Source organism: Marmota monax, unplaced genomic scaffold (genome assembly GCF_021218885.2).
Source record: "Marmota monax isolate L192 unplaced genomic scaffold, Marmota_monax_Labrador192_F-V1.1 WCK01_AAM20220418_F8-fsc00005, whole genome shotgun sequence".
Classification (NCBI taxonomy): domain Eukaryota; kingdom Metazoa; phylum Chordata; class Mammalia; order Rodentia; family Sciuridae; genus Marmota; species Marmota monax.
Genome location: NW_026692254.1, coordinates 29,134,305 through 29,154,384, shown reverse-complemented (window position 1 = coordinate 29,154,384; position 20,080 = coordinate 29,134,305). Strand labels below are relative to the sequence as shown.

At 44.6% G+C, this 20,080-nt stretch overlaps 1 protein-coding gene across 8 annotated transcripts in view; it reads right to left on the bottom strand.

The window, feature by feature from the left end:
* LOC124088472 (sodium/nucleoside cotransporter 1) overlaps window positions 1-20,080 on the bottom strand; it is a 118,019-nt gene that overhangs the window by 91,325 nt on the left and 6,614 nt on the right. For 6 of the 8 annotated variants that reach the window (XR_009226272.1, XR_006850364.1, XM_046438140.1 and 3 more), the window contains 3 exons: window positions 17,025-17,146; window positions 6,724-6,841; window positions 4,842-6,105 (listed from right to left, as the gene is read on the bottom strand). Coding sequence is in view for 5 of the 8 variants with exons in the window: in XM_046438140.1 (XP_046294096.1) it covers window positions 4,842-6,105; window positions 6,724-6,841; window positions 17,025-17,146 (1,504 nt within the window). In the remaining 3 variants the exon portion in view is untranslated. Of the gene's footprint in view, window positions 1-4,841; window positions 6,106-6,723; window positions 6,842-17,024; window positions 17,147-17,233; window positions 20,010-20,080 lie in introns of those variants that run through there. The other 2 variants (XM_046438147.2, XM_046438134.2) reach the window with 2 other exon arrangements.

The window sequence follows — 20,080 nt, the reverse complement described above, 5'->3', positions numbered from 1 at the left end:
ATTCAGCAGAGCTCTCCCATACATACCCTGTCCCCTCTGAAGATTTGGCAGACCAGGCATTTTATCAGGTCTGCATATTCCTGGACTCCAGAGATCTGAAGCAATCTCAGAAAACATGTCAGGTTAGGGCACTAAAAAGCAGCTGCATCCTATTCCAGAAGCAGAGACTCTTAAAGTACCCAGCCCTGACAAAAGACGTGCTGGGAAGAAAAAAACAGAGAAAGAAAGAAAGGAAGGAAGGAAGGAAGGAAGGAAGGAAGGAAGGAAGGAAGGAAGGAAGGAAGGAAGGAAGGAAGGGAAATTTGAGTAATGAAAATAAATACCCCAAATGAATTCTTATGCTTAATGCAATCCCAATCAAAATATCAATGAGGGTTCAATGGTAGAACACTTGTCTAGCACGTGTTCTAGTGTGAGGCACTTAAGTTGGAGCCTGATCACCAAATAAATAAATAAATAAAATACAGTTATAAAAAAATCAATGATATTAAGAAAGAAAGTAGATTAGTGGTTGCCCTGGTTTGGAGTGGGAACAGGAATGGACTACAAAAGGGAAGAGGGATCTTTTTGGCATGGTGGAAATGTTCTAAAACTGGATTGTGAATGATAGTTATACAGTTCTGAACTGTGTACATTAAACTATATACCTAGTTGGGGGGTAGTGCATGCCTGTAATCCAAGCTACTCAGGAGGCTAAGGCAGGAGGATTGCGAGTTTGAGGCCAGCCTGGGCAACTTAGACCCTGTCTCAAAGGGGAAAAAAATGGGGCTGGGAATGTAGTTCAGTGGTAAAACTGTGCCCCTCTTTTCAAGTCCCAGTACAAAAATAAGTAAATAAATTATATATTTAAAATAAATAAATGATTTCATTATATGTAAATTATATCTCAATAAAGCTATTTTAAAATACATATCTAACAAGTTTTCCAAAAGATTATTCAAAATGCAAATCTGGGGGCTGGTATAGCTCAGTGGTAGAGGCCCTGAAATCAATTCCAAGGACAGTAAAAAGAAAAAAAAATTCAAGTCTTCCTTTAGTTATTCATGAAAGGATTTAATTGGCTTTATAATCTTATTAAAAGTAAGTCATCACTTTTTTAAAGATAAATTTTGTTAAAATGGTGAACATAGAGATATAAAGTAAAGGCCAGGTGTGGTGGTGCATGCCTATAATACCTGCAACTTTAGAGATTGAGGCAGGAGAATTTCAGGTTTGAAACCAGCCTTGGCAACTTGGCAAGGTCCTAAGCAACTTAGTGAGACCCTGTCTCAAAATAAAAAATAAACAAGGGGGCTGGGGATGTGGCTCAAGCCGTTTCGCGCTCGCCTGGCATGCGTGCGGCCCGGGTTCGATCCTCAGCACCACATACAAACAAAGATGTTGTGTCCGCCAAATACTAAAAAATAAGTATAAAAAATAATAATAAAAAAAACAAACAAGGATGGGGATGTGGCTCAGTGGTGAAGCAACCCTGGTTTCAATCCCCAGTGCCATCAAAAAATAAATAAATAAAAATCATACACATAGAAAGTATTTAGAAACCTTAGTGAAATGTTCATGAAATGAGAATAAAGAATGATATAAAGCTAAATCAGATAAGTACACGTATGAAGACACGAATGGTGTGATTCTACTTTCTACTTTGTGTACAACCAGAGAAATGAAAAATTGTGCTCTATATGTGTACTATGAATTGAAATGCATTCTGCCGTCATGTATAACAAATTAGAATAAATAAATGAATTTTTAAAAAAACTAAATCAGAGTAACAGTGAAAATTAAATTTTAAAAATTAAAAAGTAATAAAACTGTGTATATTAGAGACTGTTAGAGTCACCATGATATAACACCATCTCTTGGATAATGGCTCTCTCTGAATAGTAGATTATAGATGAATTTTACTTTCTCCTTTTAATTTTTAGGGTTTCTCCTATATTTTCTTTTTTTTTAAGTTGTCAATGGACTTTTATTTTATTTATTTATATGTGGTGCTGAAAAATCAAACCCACTGCCTCACATATGCTAGGTAAGTGCTCTACCACTGAGCTACAAGCACAGCCCTTCTCCCATATTTTCTATATTTCCTCTTATAATCAGAAAAATAAGATTTTTTATTAGCTGGAATCTTTAATATGTATTAGCATAAAGTTAACAACTCTGAGGATTGCTCTTCAAACTTGATTTGTTAAAGCACATAATATCATACCAACATAACTGGTTTGTTCTGACAGATTATTCTGCCACTCTTTTTAAAAAATAGGATTTTTGTACTGAAGATTAAACCCAGGGGTGCTGTACCACCAGGCTACAACACCAGCCATTTTTATTTTTATTTTGAGACAGGGTCTCACTAAGTGGCCCAGGCTGTTCTCAAACTTGGGATCCTGCTGCTCAGCCTCCCAAGTAACTAGAATTACAGAATTACATGTGCTAGCACACCTTGACTTAATTTTATTTTTAATTTGGTAGGATAAAAATATGAAAAACCAAATTTGTTCACTAAAAAAACAACAACTTAAAAATATGCATCTATGTTAAATATATTTTTCATGTGTATATTTAAAAAAAAACTTTTTAAATTAGAAAAAAATTCTGATCATGGCGATATGCCTGTAATCCTAGCAACTTGGAAGGCTGAGGTGGAAGGATCACAAGTTCAAGGCCAGTCTCAGAAATTTAATGAGGCCATAAGCAAGTTTCAAAATAAAAACTAAAAACTAAAAAGGGGGCTGGGAATGTGGCTCAGCAGTTAAATGTCCCTGAGTTCCATCCCTGGTACAAAAAGAAAAAAAAATCATTAGTTAATTAATTTAAAAAAATTAAAATCACACAAGGTTTTGCAGAAGTAATGAAATCAATTCAACCTCTCAGATGCCTGCACTATCCCTGCCATCCCCCACCTTTGGAAGGGGTGGGACTGGCACATCCTGCCTGGGACCTGCCTGGAAGATGCAGCCACCCTGGTGTGGGGTTCCCCATACCCAGTGAAGTGAGATTCACACACAGACTTGGCAATCAGCCTACTCACTTCCGAAGTGAAATCCCTAGGGATCTACAAGGGCCATCTCTCCAGAAAGGCCCTGCAGTCCAACATGTAGGCTGTCAGGCATGTGGAGCAGTCCCAGCAAGCTTTCCCTGGGCCCCCAAGAATTTGGCACACCAGTACCCCATATTACCTGAGACCAAGCACAAAGAGTCAAGTAAGCAATAGAGTCCAGAGTCCGGTCCAAGGTCCTTGAGGTTTGCCCCACTCCAAAGCCCTCTGAAATAACTGTTTCCACAGTCTGACCTTAGCATCCACTGAAATAAAGCCATGTCCCTGGTCACCCTTGAACATGGGCTCTCCTTAACCTCCACCAAGCACTCTTTTCCCTTTGCTCTCCCAGAGGTGCTGTATCAGCTTGTCCCTTGTGTGTTTACTGTTTCAAGAAACCATCTGTCCTCTGTCCACACACTTGTGAAACACTACTGCCCAATCTTCTTCCTGTTCTTCAGAAAGCCTCTATTTCCCCAGTGCAGGAATCCTGCTTCCTCTACCCTTAGAAAAAGTCTATCTTAGTTCCTGCCAAAATCAGAAGCTATCTCCACTTAGGATTGCCAGATTTAGTAAAAAGAATTACAGGACACCCAATTCAATCAGAATTTTAGATAAGCAATTGATAATTTCTTATTATAAATATGTCCCTGCACGCCTATAAACCCAGCTACTGGCTCAGTGGTTAAGCTCCCTGAGTTCAATCCCTGGTATCAAGAAATGAAATTTAAAAAGTAAATAAATTTTTAAAATAAAAAAAAAGGCTGGGAACAGAGCTCAGTGGTAGAGTGCTTGCCTAGCATGCATGAAGCCCTAGGTTCCCTCCCTAGTACCGCTAATCAAACAAATAAACAGATAGATAAATATGTTCTATCTATTTTATCTACTTCACCATCACTCTTGAAACTCATAAGAACTATTGTCTTCTTTCTATCATGCTGTACAACACCCGCTCCCTAAACCCCTGGGAAATCCTGCCCACCCTCTGCCCCTGGAACATAAAACATGAACCCTACTGTTAATCTTATCAGTCCTGATCCTCCAGTTCCTTAGTGTCTAGACCCATTTGCCTCTGCCCTTAACAAGTGGACACCCCAATACCCCTGCACCTCACACAAAACCTCCTCTTTTCTCTGTTGTCTACCTTCTCCCCAGAAACTGATGGTACTCTTGTTCCCAGAATATTAATATTTTATACCAACTGCTATTTATTTAGTTCTTAATGTGTCAGGCTAAGCACCTTAGTTCCCACAACAGCCCTATGAAGTTCGTATTGTTAATATTATTTTATGACGGGCCCAATATCACAAGTTGGTAAGGTAGTTTGGTATATACCTGACTCTAAAACCTTACATAAGCCCAGATTAAACCAGCATGTCCTAGACATTCAGTATGTTTAAAAATCTAATGAGCATTCAGGTTGAGACCTGCCACTGGACACTCCACCACACTCCTACTGCTCAGTCCTCCCACCCATGGAATGTGGGGGGCATCTCTCCACTGGCCCATTCCTCCCCCAGAGAACGTCTTCCTTCCCTCCTCTGAGGCACAGCCCCCTTGGCTGTGAACTCCCACATCTCAGAAGAGAAAGACACAGTCAAGCTGTGCTGCCTACATGTCTGGCAAGTGGAGATTGGCTGAGCAAGGTTCATGCCTATGGTCCCCTGCTCCTGGCTGGCACTCCCTTGCCTCCCCACCCCCTTCTATAAATAGTCCACTGCTCACTGGCTGCCAAGCTGTTACGGCAAGAGTTTCCATGAGGTCAGCTTCCCAGAGCAGCCTCCAAGTACCCAACACCCACACTCACCTCTCCTGGAGTCCTGTGGCCTGCTCGCCCCTGCAAGGGGCTGTCCCGAGTGCCATGTCTCCGGCGGGCAGGGGGTGTTGGCACGGGGGCAGAAGCCTGAGACGGGGCTTTCCCTAAGTTCTGGGCCTCATGTTCTGGAGCTTGACCCGAAGAAGAAATGGGCTTGCTGTCAGCGGTGGGCTCGCCTTTGGGCTTTGGAGGGGCAAATCTCTTCCTGTTGAAAGGCCGAGCTGGCTGGGGAGCCAAGGAGGATGTAGGCTGGCCAGAGGTGGCAGGTGCCCCCTCACCTCTTGCCTTGATGGGTACCTTCCCCAAGGGACTGTTTCCAGATGCCTTGACACTTGGGGGTGGGGACTCCTCCTCCCCCTGAGGCCCGATAGCTTGAGAGTTCTCCATGTACATGTCCTTCAGGGAGAAATACACTTGCTGGTCTGCACTTAGGGCTGGGACAGGGGCTGGGGGCTGGGAATGGGTTAGGGCAGAGGCATCCTGGGCCTTGTCTTGAGTGCCCACAGTAGAGGCTGGCTGCCTGGTGCTATCTGTTCCAGAAGACTCAGGTCCCCGTGCCACCCTGCCTCTAGGATGGGTCTGAACCTCCTCCATGTCCATGGGACCCTGTGTCCCGCGAGGACCAGGTTTGTTTGAGCTGGAGACAGAGTTTTCTGAAGAGCGGTGGCTTCGGGCTGCCTTCTCTATTTCTGGCTTCTGCCGATCTGGCTTAGATTTCTCATCTTTTCTTTTCTTCTTGGCCCCAGACTCCTTTTGGGGGGCTCTCTGAGGCCCCAGCTCCATGGCCTCACAGATGTATGTCAGCAAGCCATGCTCCCCATCCTCCCCATTCTCGGGGGCAGGCTCCCCATTGGTGGGCACCTCTCCAGGAGCAAAACTGTTGATCAGACCCAGACCAGGGTGCTCAGATTCACTTTCTCCTTCCTGCCAAGCTGCCGAGGTCCCATCTTCAGCCTCCCTGGTTGGGGCTGAGGACACTGGCACTTCAGCCCCGCTCAGTCGCCGCTTTCGCTGGAAGCGGTCAGGGCTGAGCTTGCGCAGGGTGTCCACCTCATCTGCAGCATCCTTCCCATGCTTCCAGCTCTGCTCAATCTCCCGCAATTTGGCTGCAGCCTTGCGCTTCAACTTGGCAAACCAGCGCTGGTGGATCTTGTACTCTGTCATGGTGCCCACTTCCAGGACCCCTGAGCAGGACACAATGCCCTTGGAGTTCCGGGCAGAGGCCTGGTAGATGGCGGCATCTTCTTCTCGACACCTAGAAGTAGGAGCATGAGGTGCCACCCCCCACCCCGGAGGTGACAGCCCACCCCGGAGGTGACAGCCCCCCCCTGCTCCCCACAGCCAGAACCTTCCAGAGCTGAGCATGCACCCTCTCCCCATCACCAGACGGGCCCTGAGTGCCACATCCCATCTCAGATGTCACCACAGCCCTCACCCTCTGTTAGAATTGAAGGAACTGAGGCCACAAGAAGGTGGCAGCTGACCAAGTTCATGCTGTCCCAGGAGGGATTAGATTAGACTTGGGGCTCAGGAGAGCTCCCTTCAGAAGCAGGTGACCAGCGCAGCCCCTTGTGAAGTCACGATGACAGAGTTGCTTTTTTTGGCTGCCGACCTCATGGAAAATGTGGGTCAGGATCTCCTCTGGTTGCACTCAGCTCTGTGACTGTCAGAAATACTCCCACCCTGGCCTTAGGAGATCCCGGCCACTGGCAGGCAAACAGTTATCCAGGTGGTTCAACTCAGTGGCAGACCTGCCTCTCGTTTCAGATAGTGCCTGGGTACCTCCACCCAGCCTGCTCCATCTCTGAGGGCACAATCCAGGTGCAGGACCCTTAGGAGGGCAGAGAGTGCAGAACAGGCCACTCTCCCTCACCTGTACAGCTGCAGTGTGTGACGGTTACCCTGATGAGTGATCTCATATTTTGGCAAACCACAGTATCGGTCCAGTTCTATGTCATCCTTGTACCAAGTCACCTCTGGTTCTGGGTATCCTGAGAAGGAAGCAGATTGGGTTGCAGGAAGGTGAGTTCCAAAATAGTGGGAGGAGAGAAAAGGAAGCCAGGATTTCCTCAGAGCACCTGAAAAGAATTGGACAGGACCACCTGCCTCAGGCCTTCTGGAAGCACAGGGCCCTTTGTGTGACTCAGCTTATTTTTAGAAATTAGAAAAAAATGTGAGAGCTGAAAACATTTACACTTCCAGCTAAAAGGGAAATATGGAGGAGAAACTTCCTAGCTTCATGTAGAAATGGTAGTGAAGAATTTCCAAAAATCGTTGACTGGTAGTAATGAGCTCTCTTTCTATGTGGCCCATTTTACCTCCTCAATTGTAGTAAGGGCTTCATCCTCAGAGGTCTCCCCAAAATTCCACTACTACCATCAATGCCAAGAGTCCTCCTCTTTTCATTACAAGTTCCTGGGCTGCATTATTTGACAACACAACTAAAACATCCATCTGTCCATCCATCCATTCATTCATTCATCACCCATCTATACACCCATCCACACCTATCTACCCACTCAGTCACTATAGTGAGACTGACTGAGGTGTCTACCCAGCCCCTCTTTTCTGAAGACTCCCAGCCACCCACAGAGAAGAGATCCCAACTATTACAGTCAAATATTTCTTGCCTGCCTGGCCACAGCTGATCAGCCCAGTAGTAGACATCAAAAGAACTAAATGAATCCAATCCTTTGACCTAGGATTTGAGAAACAGGACCAAGAAACAGTTTACCATTGTGTCTAGAAATATATCTCAAAGGGGCAAAGTAGTTATGCTTTGCCACATGAACTAAGAAGTAGATAAAGCTGGTCTGCAGTGTGATGGGAAAATGAAATTGACATTCAGGATAGAATCAGAGCTTCCAAAAACTGCTTCCAAATACTGGTACCATTCCTTGTCTGCACACAGTCTGACCAGTGAATTCTGCTTCATTTCTTGAGCTACCTCCAACTGATTAGCATCACTTGTTAGAAATCAAAGACTCCTAACATTCATTTACTTAAACACACACAGCATGTAAGCCAGGGACTCTGTTCTCAGGGAATTTATCTTCCTGTAGAAAAGATATGTGCCCACGCACGGGAGCAGTGTACCTGGCACCTGCACGCACTCTGCCTTCCCTACTGTCTGTGGACAAACCACACTTTTGTCAAGAGCAGACCCTCACTGGACTCCACCTCCTCTCGTCAATCAAGGCCATCTCTCCAACAATCGTTCCAGCTCTCTCCTGCATCATCCAAATTTTTTTCTTTATTACATCATTCCTGTCCACATACAAGCCTGCTGAAGTGTTGTCCTTCTTTAAAAAGAACTTCCTTTGGTCCCACAACTTCCTTAGTGCCTGCCCCCATTTCTCTGCTTTCTCCTTTACAGCAAAAGTATTTTTAAAAGTTGTATATCAACAGGGCGCCTACTAATCCCAGTGACTAGGGAGTCTAAGGCAGGAGGATCCCAGGTTCAAAGCCAGCCTGGGCAATTTAGAAAAATCCTGCCTCAAAATAAAAAATGAAAAGGGCTGTGGGGCTGGGGATGTAGCTCCGTGGTAGAGCAATTGCCTAACATGTGTAAGGCACTGGGTTTGATTCTCAGCACCACATAAAAATAAATAAAGGTATTATGTCCAATTACAACTTAAAAAAAGTGTGTTTTTTTAATAAAAAAGGCTGTGGATATAGCCATTATGTAGGCATAAGAATTGGCCATCATATTCAGTAATGCCAAGTGGGTGACCTTGGCAGGAGCAATTCTGATGCAGTGATAAGTGAAAAGCCTGGTTGGAAGAGGGAAGTGAAGATAGCAAGTATAGACAAATTTTTTATTTCTTTTTTTGCAGTACGGGGCTTGAACCCAGGGGTGCTCTACATTGAGCTACACCCCCAGCCCTTTTTTATTTTGTATTTTATTTTTCACTAAGATGCTTAGGACCTCACTAAATTGCCCAGGCTGGCCTTGAATTTGTGATCCTCCTGCCTCAGCCTCCCAAGCTGCTGGGAATTATAGGCATAAGCCACTGCACCCAACTGATCCTTTTTCATTCCTTTCTTTTGCTCACATCTACTCCCTTAGAAATCACATCAGCCCTCCCTTTAGAATAGATCTCAAGTGTGATCACCTTGCCATTCCCCACCCAACCTCAGTGTGGTCCATATCACCATCATCTCCACTTGGATATCTGCAATAACTCAGCTGATCTCACCACTCCCATCCTGACCATTTTTCAGCTCATTCTTGGCACAACAGCCAGAATAAGCCTTTTGAAATAGAGTCAGCTCATGGCATACCTCTGCTCAAAACCTGACAGCTCCTGTCTCACCCAAGCTCTCCTGGTAAGGGCCCGGGTGCCTCATTTCCTACCACACCCCAGTCATGTGGTCCCACTGTTCACCTAACATACCACAAAAGCATCACATCTCAGTTCCCACGGGTCTCTGTTCTTCTGTTACCTCCTCATAGAGGCCTTCCTTATGCCCTGGGCAAAATATGCCCCCCCCAGAACTTCCTATCCACCCCCAACTTCTTTTTTTGTCAGTACTGGGGATTGAACCCAAGAGTATTCATATTCTTCTGAGATACCTCCCTAGCCCTTTTTATTTTTATTTTGAAATAAGATCTTGCCAAGTTTCCCAGGTTGGCGTTGAACTTGCAATCAACCTGCCTCAGCCTCCCAAGTAACTGGAATTATAGGTATGCACACTGCACACAGCTCTGATCCTGGTTAATGTTTATTTGTCTTCAAAGAATACATTGCTACCTGATATACACTATGAGTTTGTTAGGTTATGAGCATCCTGCCCAACACTGTCTCCCATCCCCTGTGGAATATCAGCTCTGTGACAGCAGGGATTTATCTATGTTATTCACCGCTGTGTCCCCAGTTCCTAGAATAGCACCTGATATGGAATCAACACTCATTAAATATTTATAGATGCATACATAAGCACCGTACAAAGAGCTCAGGGTGAAGGGAAGGGAGCAATCAACTCCAGCTGGGAAATCAGGGAAGGCTTTTGGAGTAAGTGGCATTTGAATTAGACTTAAAGAATAGGCAGAATTTCAGAAAATTTGGGTTTAGCACCTCCAATCAGTTCTAACACCATCTGTACTTCTCCTTCATAGCTAATTATAATATTGTAATAGACTATTTCCTTGTCTCTTTCTCCTGCTAGTCTCAGGTCCCATGTGGGCAGGAATTTAGCCTGGTTAACCTAACATGGTACCTGGAACATAGTAGTTACTTACTTAAACCTGTTGGATGAGTGAGTAAATGAGTAAGAAAATGAGTGAGCAAACAAGAAGTGGATGGGAAGGGTGTGCTTGACAAAAACCCAACAGCAACAGAGTGTGAGAGGGAAAGCAAAGGGCACTCTGGGGAACTGTGTACAGGAGCAGGGAGCAAGGGAGGCAAGGCTGCAGCTGGCTCCACCAGGATAAACTTCAGGCAGCCCTGGCTGTAAAGTGAGCCCCATGTTTCCACTGTGGTTAAAGCCCCTGGTTACATCACCCTCTCTCTCTCTCTCTCTCTCTCTCTCTCTCTCTCTCTGTGTGTGTGTGTGTGTGTGTGTGTGTGTGTGTATGGCCAGGGCCAGCACAGGTGTCCTCACCATCCCGTGGAATGATCTCATCCCTGCAAGGGCCCAGCTCAGTCTCCCTGCCCCCATGACCTGCCCAGCACGCCTCAGCCTCCAGGGCATCTGAGTCCAGAGAAGCTGGGGAAGGGAGGAGGGGCGGGGCAAGGAGAGGGATGTTGAGTGGACTGCGCAGCCCCATGGGCCCCATGGCTGGGTCCTCAGCCCCCATGCCACCCTCTTGTGCCTCTACACAAAGTGCAGGTCAACAGCTTAGGGCTTCATAGTGACATTGGACTTGGAAGCAAATTTATTTGGGAGAAAATACTGCCTTGTCCCATCTATATTCTAAAATAAACAAAAGCAGGAGGGGTCTGGGTGCTTTGCGCCCAGCTGCTCACACATGCATGTTTTCACATGTGTGCTTATAGGAAGGTGCTTACACACACATTTGGCTCAGGGCTGCAGTACCATGTTGGTTCCTGAACATGTGGCCCTCCCTCTGCCCTTTCCCACTCCGTGATCTCTGTTTCACAGCCAGCAGGTTTGACTGGGGAAGCCAACTCAGAGATCTGCAGTCTCACCCCAATGGATTCTGGTTAAGAGAAGCTCAGATTCAGAAGAAGAAAAGGAAATGAACATTTAAAGTTTTCAAAGAACTTTCAAATACATAATTTCATTTGGGCCTCAGAATAACTCTGTGCAAAAAAAACTGTTCACATTTACTGAAGACTTACTGTATGCCAGATACTGAGATGAATGCTTTTCACGTATACAGGACTTTTTTTTTTTTAACCCAGGAGCTACATCCCTAGCTCTTTTTAAAATTGTAAATGTTGAGACAGGGTCCTGCTAAATTATGCCAAGGCTGGCCTTGAATTTGCAATCCTCCTGCCTCAGCCTCCTGGGTGGCTGGGATTATAGGTGTGTACTTATAGGACTGGCTCTTTTTGTGTATTATCATCTAATTCTTACAAAAATTCAGTGAGGAGTACACTATTACAAACCCTCAATTTAAGGAAGAGGAAATCAAGGCTCATGAAATTAAGGCTCTTGCCCCAAGTCATCTGGCTAGTAAGCAAAAGAGCCAGAATTTAAATCTCTCTCTGCTATAAAATGGCAGGTGTTTTAATCCCTACTTTACAGAAAAGGGAAAGGAGGCTCAGAGAAGTTAAGTAATGTGCAGGGTCACACGGCAGCATGTGACATAGCCCCAGGTTTCCTTTTTCTTTTTCCAGTGCCCTTTCCAATAGGCATTCTTAGACCAACATATGAGTTTTGCTCACAGCAGCCATAGTAAACATGTTTCTCTAAAAAAGACTTATTCTGGAACTTTGGTTCTTTCTAAAGGCTCAGTCCCTCTGTCCAGCCTGCCTATGGCTGATGCTTCCTCATCTCACTCCAACATACATGTACTCGCATGCACTTGCACACATATCCCAACACAGAACCAGCGAGGGTTGAAGAGAGTGGAGGAGGGAAGCCACCATGCCAGACCAAGATGGACAGGTTCAGTGAAGATAGCAGCACTCCAGTCAAGGGGTGGTGACAGAGACCTCTTTCCTAATATGCCTCATAAAACTCAGGCAACCCGAGTTCATTCTTATCATCAATGTTTTTTGCTTGTTTTTGGTTTTAGTGCTGGGAATTGAACCCAGGGGTACTTTACCACTGAATTATATCCCCAGCCCTTTTTATTTTGTATTTTGAGACAGTGTCTCTCTAAATTACCCAGGTTAGCCTCAAACTTGGAATCCTCCTGCCTTAGACTACCCGAGTTTCTGGGATTATAAAGCATATGCTATCCTCTCCCAGCGTAACGTGAGATTTTGGGTGTATGTGGGGACAGGTAAAGGGAAAGTGAAACAATGGACTAAGGGGTGGATATGAAAGACAGCCAGAACCTTAGAAACTGTAGACTCAATTGGTAGTGACTTAGATCTTAGCAGGCAGGTGCTCCAGAGCAGAAGGCCCTGGCTGGTGGTCACAAGATATAGGTATAAAAGTTTTCTCCTGGCCAGGTGTGATGGCACATGCCTGTAATCCCAGCTACTCAGCACATCTGAGATAAGGACATCGCAAGTTTGAGGCCAGCCTGGGTAATTTAGCAAGGCCCTGTCTCAAAATTTAAAAAGGGTTAGGGATATAGGTCAGTGGTAGGGTGCTTGCCTAGCATACATAAGGCCTTGGGTTTGATCCCCAACTGAAATGAATGAGTAAATAAATAATTTGCTTACTTGGATTGGGCTTGAAACAGGAAAAACTTAGCTCCATAATGACATTGGGAGTTTTCAATATAATGATCCAAGATTATATATGCCAGTATGTATGCCAGATGAATTTCTGGCATCTCCACACTTCTCTCAGAGTTCATGACTTCAAAGGACAGGAAAGAAGGGGGAGCTATGCCTGATGCTTGCTCCTCTTGAGTGGTCCCCAGACACCAGAGCAGCTGCTGTTACCACAGCACCCAAGCCACAGCTGAGGTAAACAGACAATGTGGAAAGTAAAGATACTGATTTTGACATCAGCACGAGTCAAGGTTCACTGTGGTCATCTAGCAAATATATACTGAACGTTTTCTTTGTACCAGGTCCAGAGAGGCACGAAGTGACAGGGGGTGACCTGTCCTTGCATATCTCATGATCTTCTTGGAAACAGAAGTGTGAACAAGCTGTGCCACGGAGCAGGGGCTCCCCTGGAAGTACTGGAATGACTTTCCAGGGGATCAGCCTTTGAGCTGGACCTTAAAGGAGAAGAAGAATTTGCCAGGCAAAGAAGCAGTAGGCTCCTAGGTTAAAAGGCAGAATGGGCCTAGTATGGTTGTCCGTGGCTATAATCCCAGTGTCTCAGGAGGCTGAGGCAGGAGAATTACAAGTTAGAGACCAGCCTTGGCAACTTTAGTGAGATCTTCAACAACCTAGCAAGATCTTGTCTCAAAATAAAAAATTTTTTAAAAGGACAGGGTTGTAGCTCAGTGAGTGATAAAGCACCCCGGGGATAAGTCCCTAGTACCAAAAACAAAAAACAAAACAAAACAAAAACAGAGGAAATCTCCCAGAAAGTAGAACAAAAGACAAATGAAAGGAGAGAGGATAAGAAAACAGAACAAGGGCTGGGGGTATAATTCTTTGGTAGAGCACTTGCCCAGCATGTTCTACCCCAGCAGTGTAATAATAATAATAATAATAATATTAAAAAATAAAATAATAAGAAGAGAGTAAGTCCACAGGAGCAGATATCCAAAGAGAAGCAAGAATAGAGAAACAAGGAGTAAGAAATCAACATCAAGGGGCTGGGGATGTAGTTCAGTGGTAGAGTGCCTGCGTAGCACATGCAAGTCCCTAGATTCCATCTCCAACACCACCAAAAAATAAACAAATAAAAGGAAATCAACATAATCAACATCAAAACAATCCCACATTTCCAAGAACTACAGGCTCTCAGTTTCCAACTAAAAGCATCCAAGCGTGTTGCAGGATGAAGAGACCCATATCAAAATACATCATTATGAAATATCATAACACTCTTACAAGTTTCCAGAAAGAGAAAACAGTCACATGCAAAGAATTAGGAGCAAACTGTCTTCCTACTTTGAGCAGCAACTTTGGAAGCAAGAGGATAAGAGGGTAGTGTCTAAAATTCTGAAGGAAAAGTATCTTCAACTTAGAATTCTATAGACAGCCAAACTTTCAACCAAGCATAAAGTAGTAAAAGAGACATTTTTACAGAAAGTCCAACATTTACTTCCCATGTACTATTTCTAGGAAACTACCCAAACCAGAATGTAATCAAGAAAGAGAAAAATGTAGCTCAACAGTAGAGCACTTGCCTAGCACATGTGAGGCCTGGATTCGATCCTCAGCACCACATAAAAATAAATAAATAAAATAAAGTTATTAAAAAAAAAAAAGCTCTTAGGGGCTGGGGTTGTAGCTCGGTAGTAGAGCGCTTGCCTAGCATATGTGAGGCCCTGGGTTCGGTCCTCAGCACCACATAAAAAGATAAATAAATAAAAATAAAGGTTTTGTGTCCATCTACAACTAATATGTATATTAAGAAGTATAAGAAAAATTAGCTGCTGGGCATGTGGGCATGCACCTACCCTGGAGTCCGAACCCAACCTAAGAACTTAGTGAGACCACATCTCCTCCTACCATCAAATAAAAAACCTGGGACTTGTGATGTACACCATAACCCAGCTACTCAGGAGCCTGAGACAGAAGGATCACAAATTCAAGGCCAACCTCAGCCACTTAGTGAGACCATGTCCTCCCCAAAATAAAAAGGATGGGAGGTAATGGGGGTATAGCTCAGTTGGTAGAGTGCTTGCCTTGCATGCACAAGGCCCTGGGTTCAATCCCAGCACCACCAAAAAAAAAAAAAAAAAAAGGAGAATGGTGGGGATTTAGTTCAGTAGTAAAGTGTCTTTGGATTCAAGCCCCAGTACCAAAAAGCAAAAACAAAAAGAAAAATAAAACATTAGAAATACCAAAAAACTAAACAAATAAAAAACTAAGGAAAGCACTAACTTCAGGAAAAACAGAGAAAATACAATCACCTACAGTATGATTATAATCTACAATGTATACATAATTATTATGTTATGTATACATGCTCATATATTGTATATACAATGTATATAATCATTGGCAGTGTGATTATAACATAGTACACTATTATGGTATAACATTATGTACTACAATATTCAGTTATGACTCATAGCACAAAGGCATAATAAGGGAAACAGTAAATACTGATTTAAGCAAAAATCACATTATAACTATATGGAAGAGATAAAAAATGGAAATAGAGAAAATGAAGATATAAAAGATAATTTCTGGCAGGGTGCAATGTCTTACTCCTATAGTCCCAGCTACTCAGGAGACTAAGGTAGGAGGACCACAAGTTTGAATCCAACCTGGCAAACTGGCAAGATCCTGTCTCAAAATAAAATTTTAAAAAGAGCTGGGGACTGAGCTTACTGGTAGAGTATCCCTGGGTACAATTCCCAGTACCACAAAAAAAAAAAAAAAAAAAAAAAAAACTCAAGAGTTAGAAGTATTTACTTATTACTCAGCACCGTGGAAATGTATACAGGCTGCAAAAGACCACTAAAAACTACAAATGGTTGCTTCTGGGAAGACAAATCGGTGGGAGGCATGAACTGTTATGGTAATGTTTTTTAGTATAATTTGAACTACATGCATGCATTAATTTGATAAAATTTAATTTTCTTCAAAAATAGGGATTATCAACATCCTAAATGAAGAAGAAACCACAGAGTGGTGAAAGAACCAGATTATTCTAGAAAACTGTTAGTGCTGAAGTGGCAAGGAAATGCAGGTGTGGACACTGCAGAGAAAAAGCAGGACCTCCTCCTCACCAGTCCTGTGGAACTAGACAGGTCACCCAGGCAGTTTTCAACTCTGCAAAACTTGACTAATAATAGCACTTACTTCACAGGGTTTTGCAAGGTTTCAATGACAATGGAAACAAATATTGCAAAATGCACTGTGCTGGGCCCAGGTAGGGGACACAGGTAACTCTGTCCCTCGAGCAGTGTTCTCAGCCTGGTGCTGCAGGGTTCTAGGGAAGGCAGAGAACTGTCTATGGGAATCCCAATCCCAAAGAAGCTGTTTAGCTGGGGGGGGGGGGGTAGATGAAAGCCCCAGAATCAAGAAATGTCACAGCTGGAAATCACCCATGCCCTTGACTAACTGAGAAAATGGGCTCTCAAAGGAAGCTGGGATAGGGACCCTTGACCTGGTGGCTGTGTAGCTGGGAGGGGTAGAGACCCATGGAGGTGGATATTCTGCAGGCCCTGAGGCAGGTCAGTCCCTGCAACTAGGCTATGCTTTGGTGAGGGGAGGGAATGACTCCTGGAGCCAACTTCCCAGTGCTCCCAGCTCCCATTCTCCCCTTCTAAGGGTATCACTCTGCTTCCTAGTTTGCCAAAATTACTCCAAATTCTACCATGGAGCTCAGTGAAATACAAACAACCGTAGTCTTAATTCCTAATACTTGCATAGTACTTACTTGTATGCCTGGTACTGTTCCAAATGCTTTCCATGTATTAACTCAGTTTTACAATCCTATGAAATTCATTGTATTATTGTTCCCACTTTACAGACGAGGCAGCTAAGAAGTGATATAAGCTACTTAATACCATATACTACAAAGGAGCTGAGCCAGGATTCCAAGTCAGGCAGTTTGCCTCTAGGATCTGAAATCAGAATTACCACATCATTGCCTCTCAGGATTGATACTTGCAAGCCACAAACTGCTCAACTGTGAAAATGGGGCATTCAGAGAGATGGCTTCAAAGATCAACTCATCAGGGATGTAAGTATGCCTGAGGGTGAGGAAACTTTACTGAGGACAGATTTTGAAGAATAACAGTGTATAAATGGGACTCCAGAAGGGGAGGACAAAGGGACACTTGCCCACACAGAGAGATCAAACTGGAGACAAAGCTGGAAAGCAAATGTCAACTTGCACAGTTTTGTACACATGACCCATCACCCCGCCACACCTGTCCCCCCTGCCACCCTGGACCCTGCTCCATGCAGAGGCCTTGGCATGGACCATAGACAGTCTCATTACCTGTGACAATGCAGGTGAACCTGACGTCGCTGTCCTCGGACACAGCCCGGGACTTGAGTGTGGTTTCGAATAGTGGCTGGGTCTCCTCTGTTAGCTGAGCAATGATGGAGCAGAAGGTGCTCCTAGGAAAGGCAAAGAGCTGTTCAGAGCGGCCCTCCCCCAGGAAACTTACCATAGCCTGAACTTGTCCAGGACAGCTTAAATCTTACCATGTCTGTCTGTCATCCTATGGCCAAAGCTCCAGCCCTTTCTTTCTTCAAGGAAGCCTGGGCCTCTTGGCCAGGTGGGGTAGGGATGGTACCAAGGTGTTGGATGGAATCTTGACCCACACCCATCACAACAGGCAGGCTGCTGCCCATAGGCTCCTGGTCCCCAAACAGGGCCTTGGACCAGCACTGGAAAGCCAGGGATGAGTCTCCTGCTCCATCCCTGGACACCACATGCTGAAGTGAAAACAGGGCTGGCAAATCCAGGACCAACCAGCAGGGCTGCCAAGCCAAACAGACCCACTCCCGCAAAAGCCAGGGACTCTTAGTGCCCCTGTGATGGTCCATCTCCCAGAATTCAGGGTCACCCATGGGCTTACTGAGTCCAGAACAAACTCACCAACACTGCTCAAGGCTTATGGTCCACTCTTTCCTGGACACAGGAAGCAAACCAAACCACAGTGCCAACCCCTTTCACGGGCCAGCAGACATAGTGCGTTCCCAGGCATGAAGCGCAACCACATAGACAGGTGGTGTGGTGCTCAAGCTGTGCCCAGCTCCCCTCCCCCTCCCAGGCACACACCCTCTGTGAGCAGCAGGGACAATGAGGGGAAAGAGTGGGCAGAGCAGGAGGAACTGTGGAGGAAGACAAACATTCAAAGGTGCCTTTTTCCAGGTCTCGGAGGAAGAGGTGGTCCCCCAAGGGCAACGGTCATCTGTCTACGACTCTTCATCAGGGGTGGAGTGAGTTATGGGAGCACAAGCAACCTAAGTACTTTTCAGGGAGGAGCTCTACATTCAGTGTATCTTTTCTGTGAATATTGTTCTGGACTTGAGTTTGAGGAGAAAGGTTGAGACCCAGGAAGAGCGTCTCAAATCAAAAAAGACTTCTGGATTGATGGGGGTCTACTGTAGCTTCTCCACAGACACTGGGGCATTCAGGGAGTTGACAGGAGGCCTCCCCCCAAAAAAAATCTATTGAGGATGGGGATCCCAACTTCTCAAACACCTGCACACTGCACAGCTGCAATCAGATGCATTCTGAACATTCTCTGCAATACCCTCTCACCTAGAACTCACCTGTCTGATAAGCTAAGTCACTCAAACAGAGTGTCTTTTGAGACGGAAGCTATCAACTCTCTGAACACTCAGAAAATATTAACATCTAGAAATGTTTCTTGCTGCTGTCATACTGATAGCAATTTCTGACTGGGAAAATACCAAACTTCCATTAACACTTTCTAGAAAATTTCAGGCCAAATGTAATTCAATGTCTATGATTCTGTAACTAATTCAAAACATCCCTAAGTATGAACCCCTACAGAATTTATATCCTATCTCATCTGTGTACAAGTCTGGATCCAATATTCTGCTCAGACTCTTAGGGAGAAAGCTCTTGGGCAAGTCTAAGAAAATCATTTCACTACTGGATAAGTAAGTAAACTGCTTCAAGAAAATTTGCAGAGATAAGTGCTCATGCTAGACTTATTTTGAATGGAATAAAAACTTTTCTTGAATTTTCCACACAAAGACCTAAACTATATCATAAAATAGTTTATATTAGAAAACCATAGGTAAACTAAGTGTGGCTAGAAAGCCCTCCCTCTAGGGAAGTGGGCTTGGGATGCATCTGGGGAGACAGGGAAAAATCACTGTATACACTGTCATATTTTGCTGAATGTCTACAGCTTCTTGTTCCTATCCTCAAAACCATTCAGATGTGCATGGACTGAGTGTGCTCCATTAGGTCCCCTAGAAAGCTGGGAGGTCTGTGCACATTTGGGAATGATCTTTCCAACCCTGACATCTCTGAGTCCTTCCCATTTCATGACTTCATAAGGACATCACTCACTGATCACATGTCTCCAAAGAACATCGGAATCGTTGGTTTTCATGATGTTCAATGGAAACTAACCTTGCTCTTAGATTTGGTAGGTACCTTACTTTGAATAAATCCCAGATCCTCTCTCTTTCAGCATTTCCACACTCTTTGAATCAGTTGGGATATACTCTTTTCCAACCCTGAGCCACCCAGAACAAAGTCTCCTCGATGTTCATCAACATCAAGGACATGTGCTTAGTAGGCACTAACCATGCCTGTAGACATGGTTAGCTACTCAGAAAACATCCTCTGTCATGAAAAGGTAGCCACTCTCCCTGAATCTTCTGGAGTCTGGGATGGGGCCATGGGGTGGGAAGTAGCCAGGAAATGTTCCCACTGTGATGGTAACAGTTTAACCAGGGGTAGAGAGTTGTCCCCAGCTTGGGAGGCAAGAGGACAGACAGTCTTTCCACCAGTAAACATCAACCGTGGGCTTGCTCAGGCCCTGCCCTGGCTCTGCAGCAGGTTGAGAACAAGCTAATGCAGGAATACAGTAATATGATATTCTCTGATTTCACGGAGTTCACAGTCTGCAGCAGCGGAGATGAGTCAAGAAAAGGAAAAAATCAGAGAAAGAGAAGGTGAAAGAAGAACTTAAGGGACTGTGGGAAAATATAAATGTTAAAGGCAGGAGCCATGGTTAGAAGATGAATAAGGTGTCAAACCTAGATATGTAGTTACAAAAAACATGAAAACTTAGGATGAGGAAGGAGTGGGTCATGTAACTGGTGGCTCTCTGTTTTGTTCTCATGGTATCTGTCCCAAAGGCAAAGAGAGGTCACTGCAGGCATCTGAGAGCCCGGCCCATATCTCTATTCCTGGGTCCCTGTGGCCCTTTGAAATGGCCCATGCAAGCATCATCTCTGGTTCCTGACCATGCTCACGTGAGTACCCTCTCACCTCCCACCCTCCCCTCAACCCATGCAGTCTGGTTAGTGCACAAGCAGTCACCCATTGGCCCCTCGAGG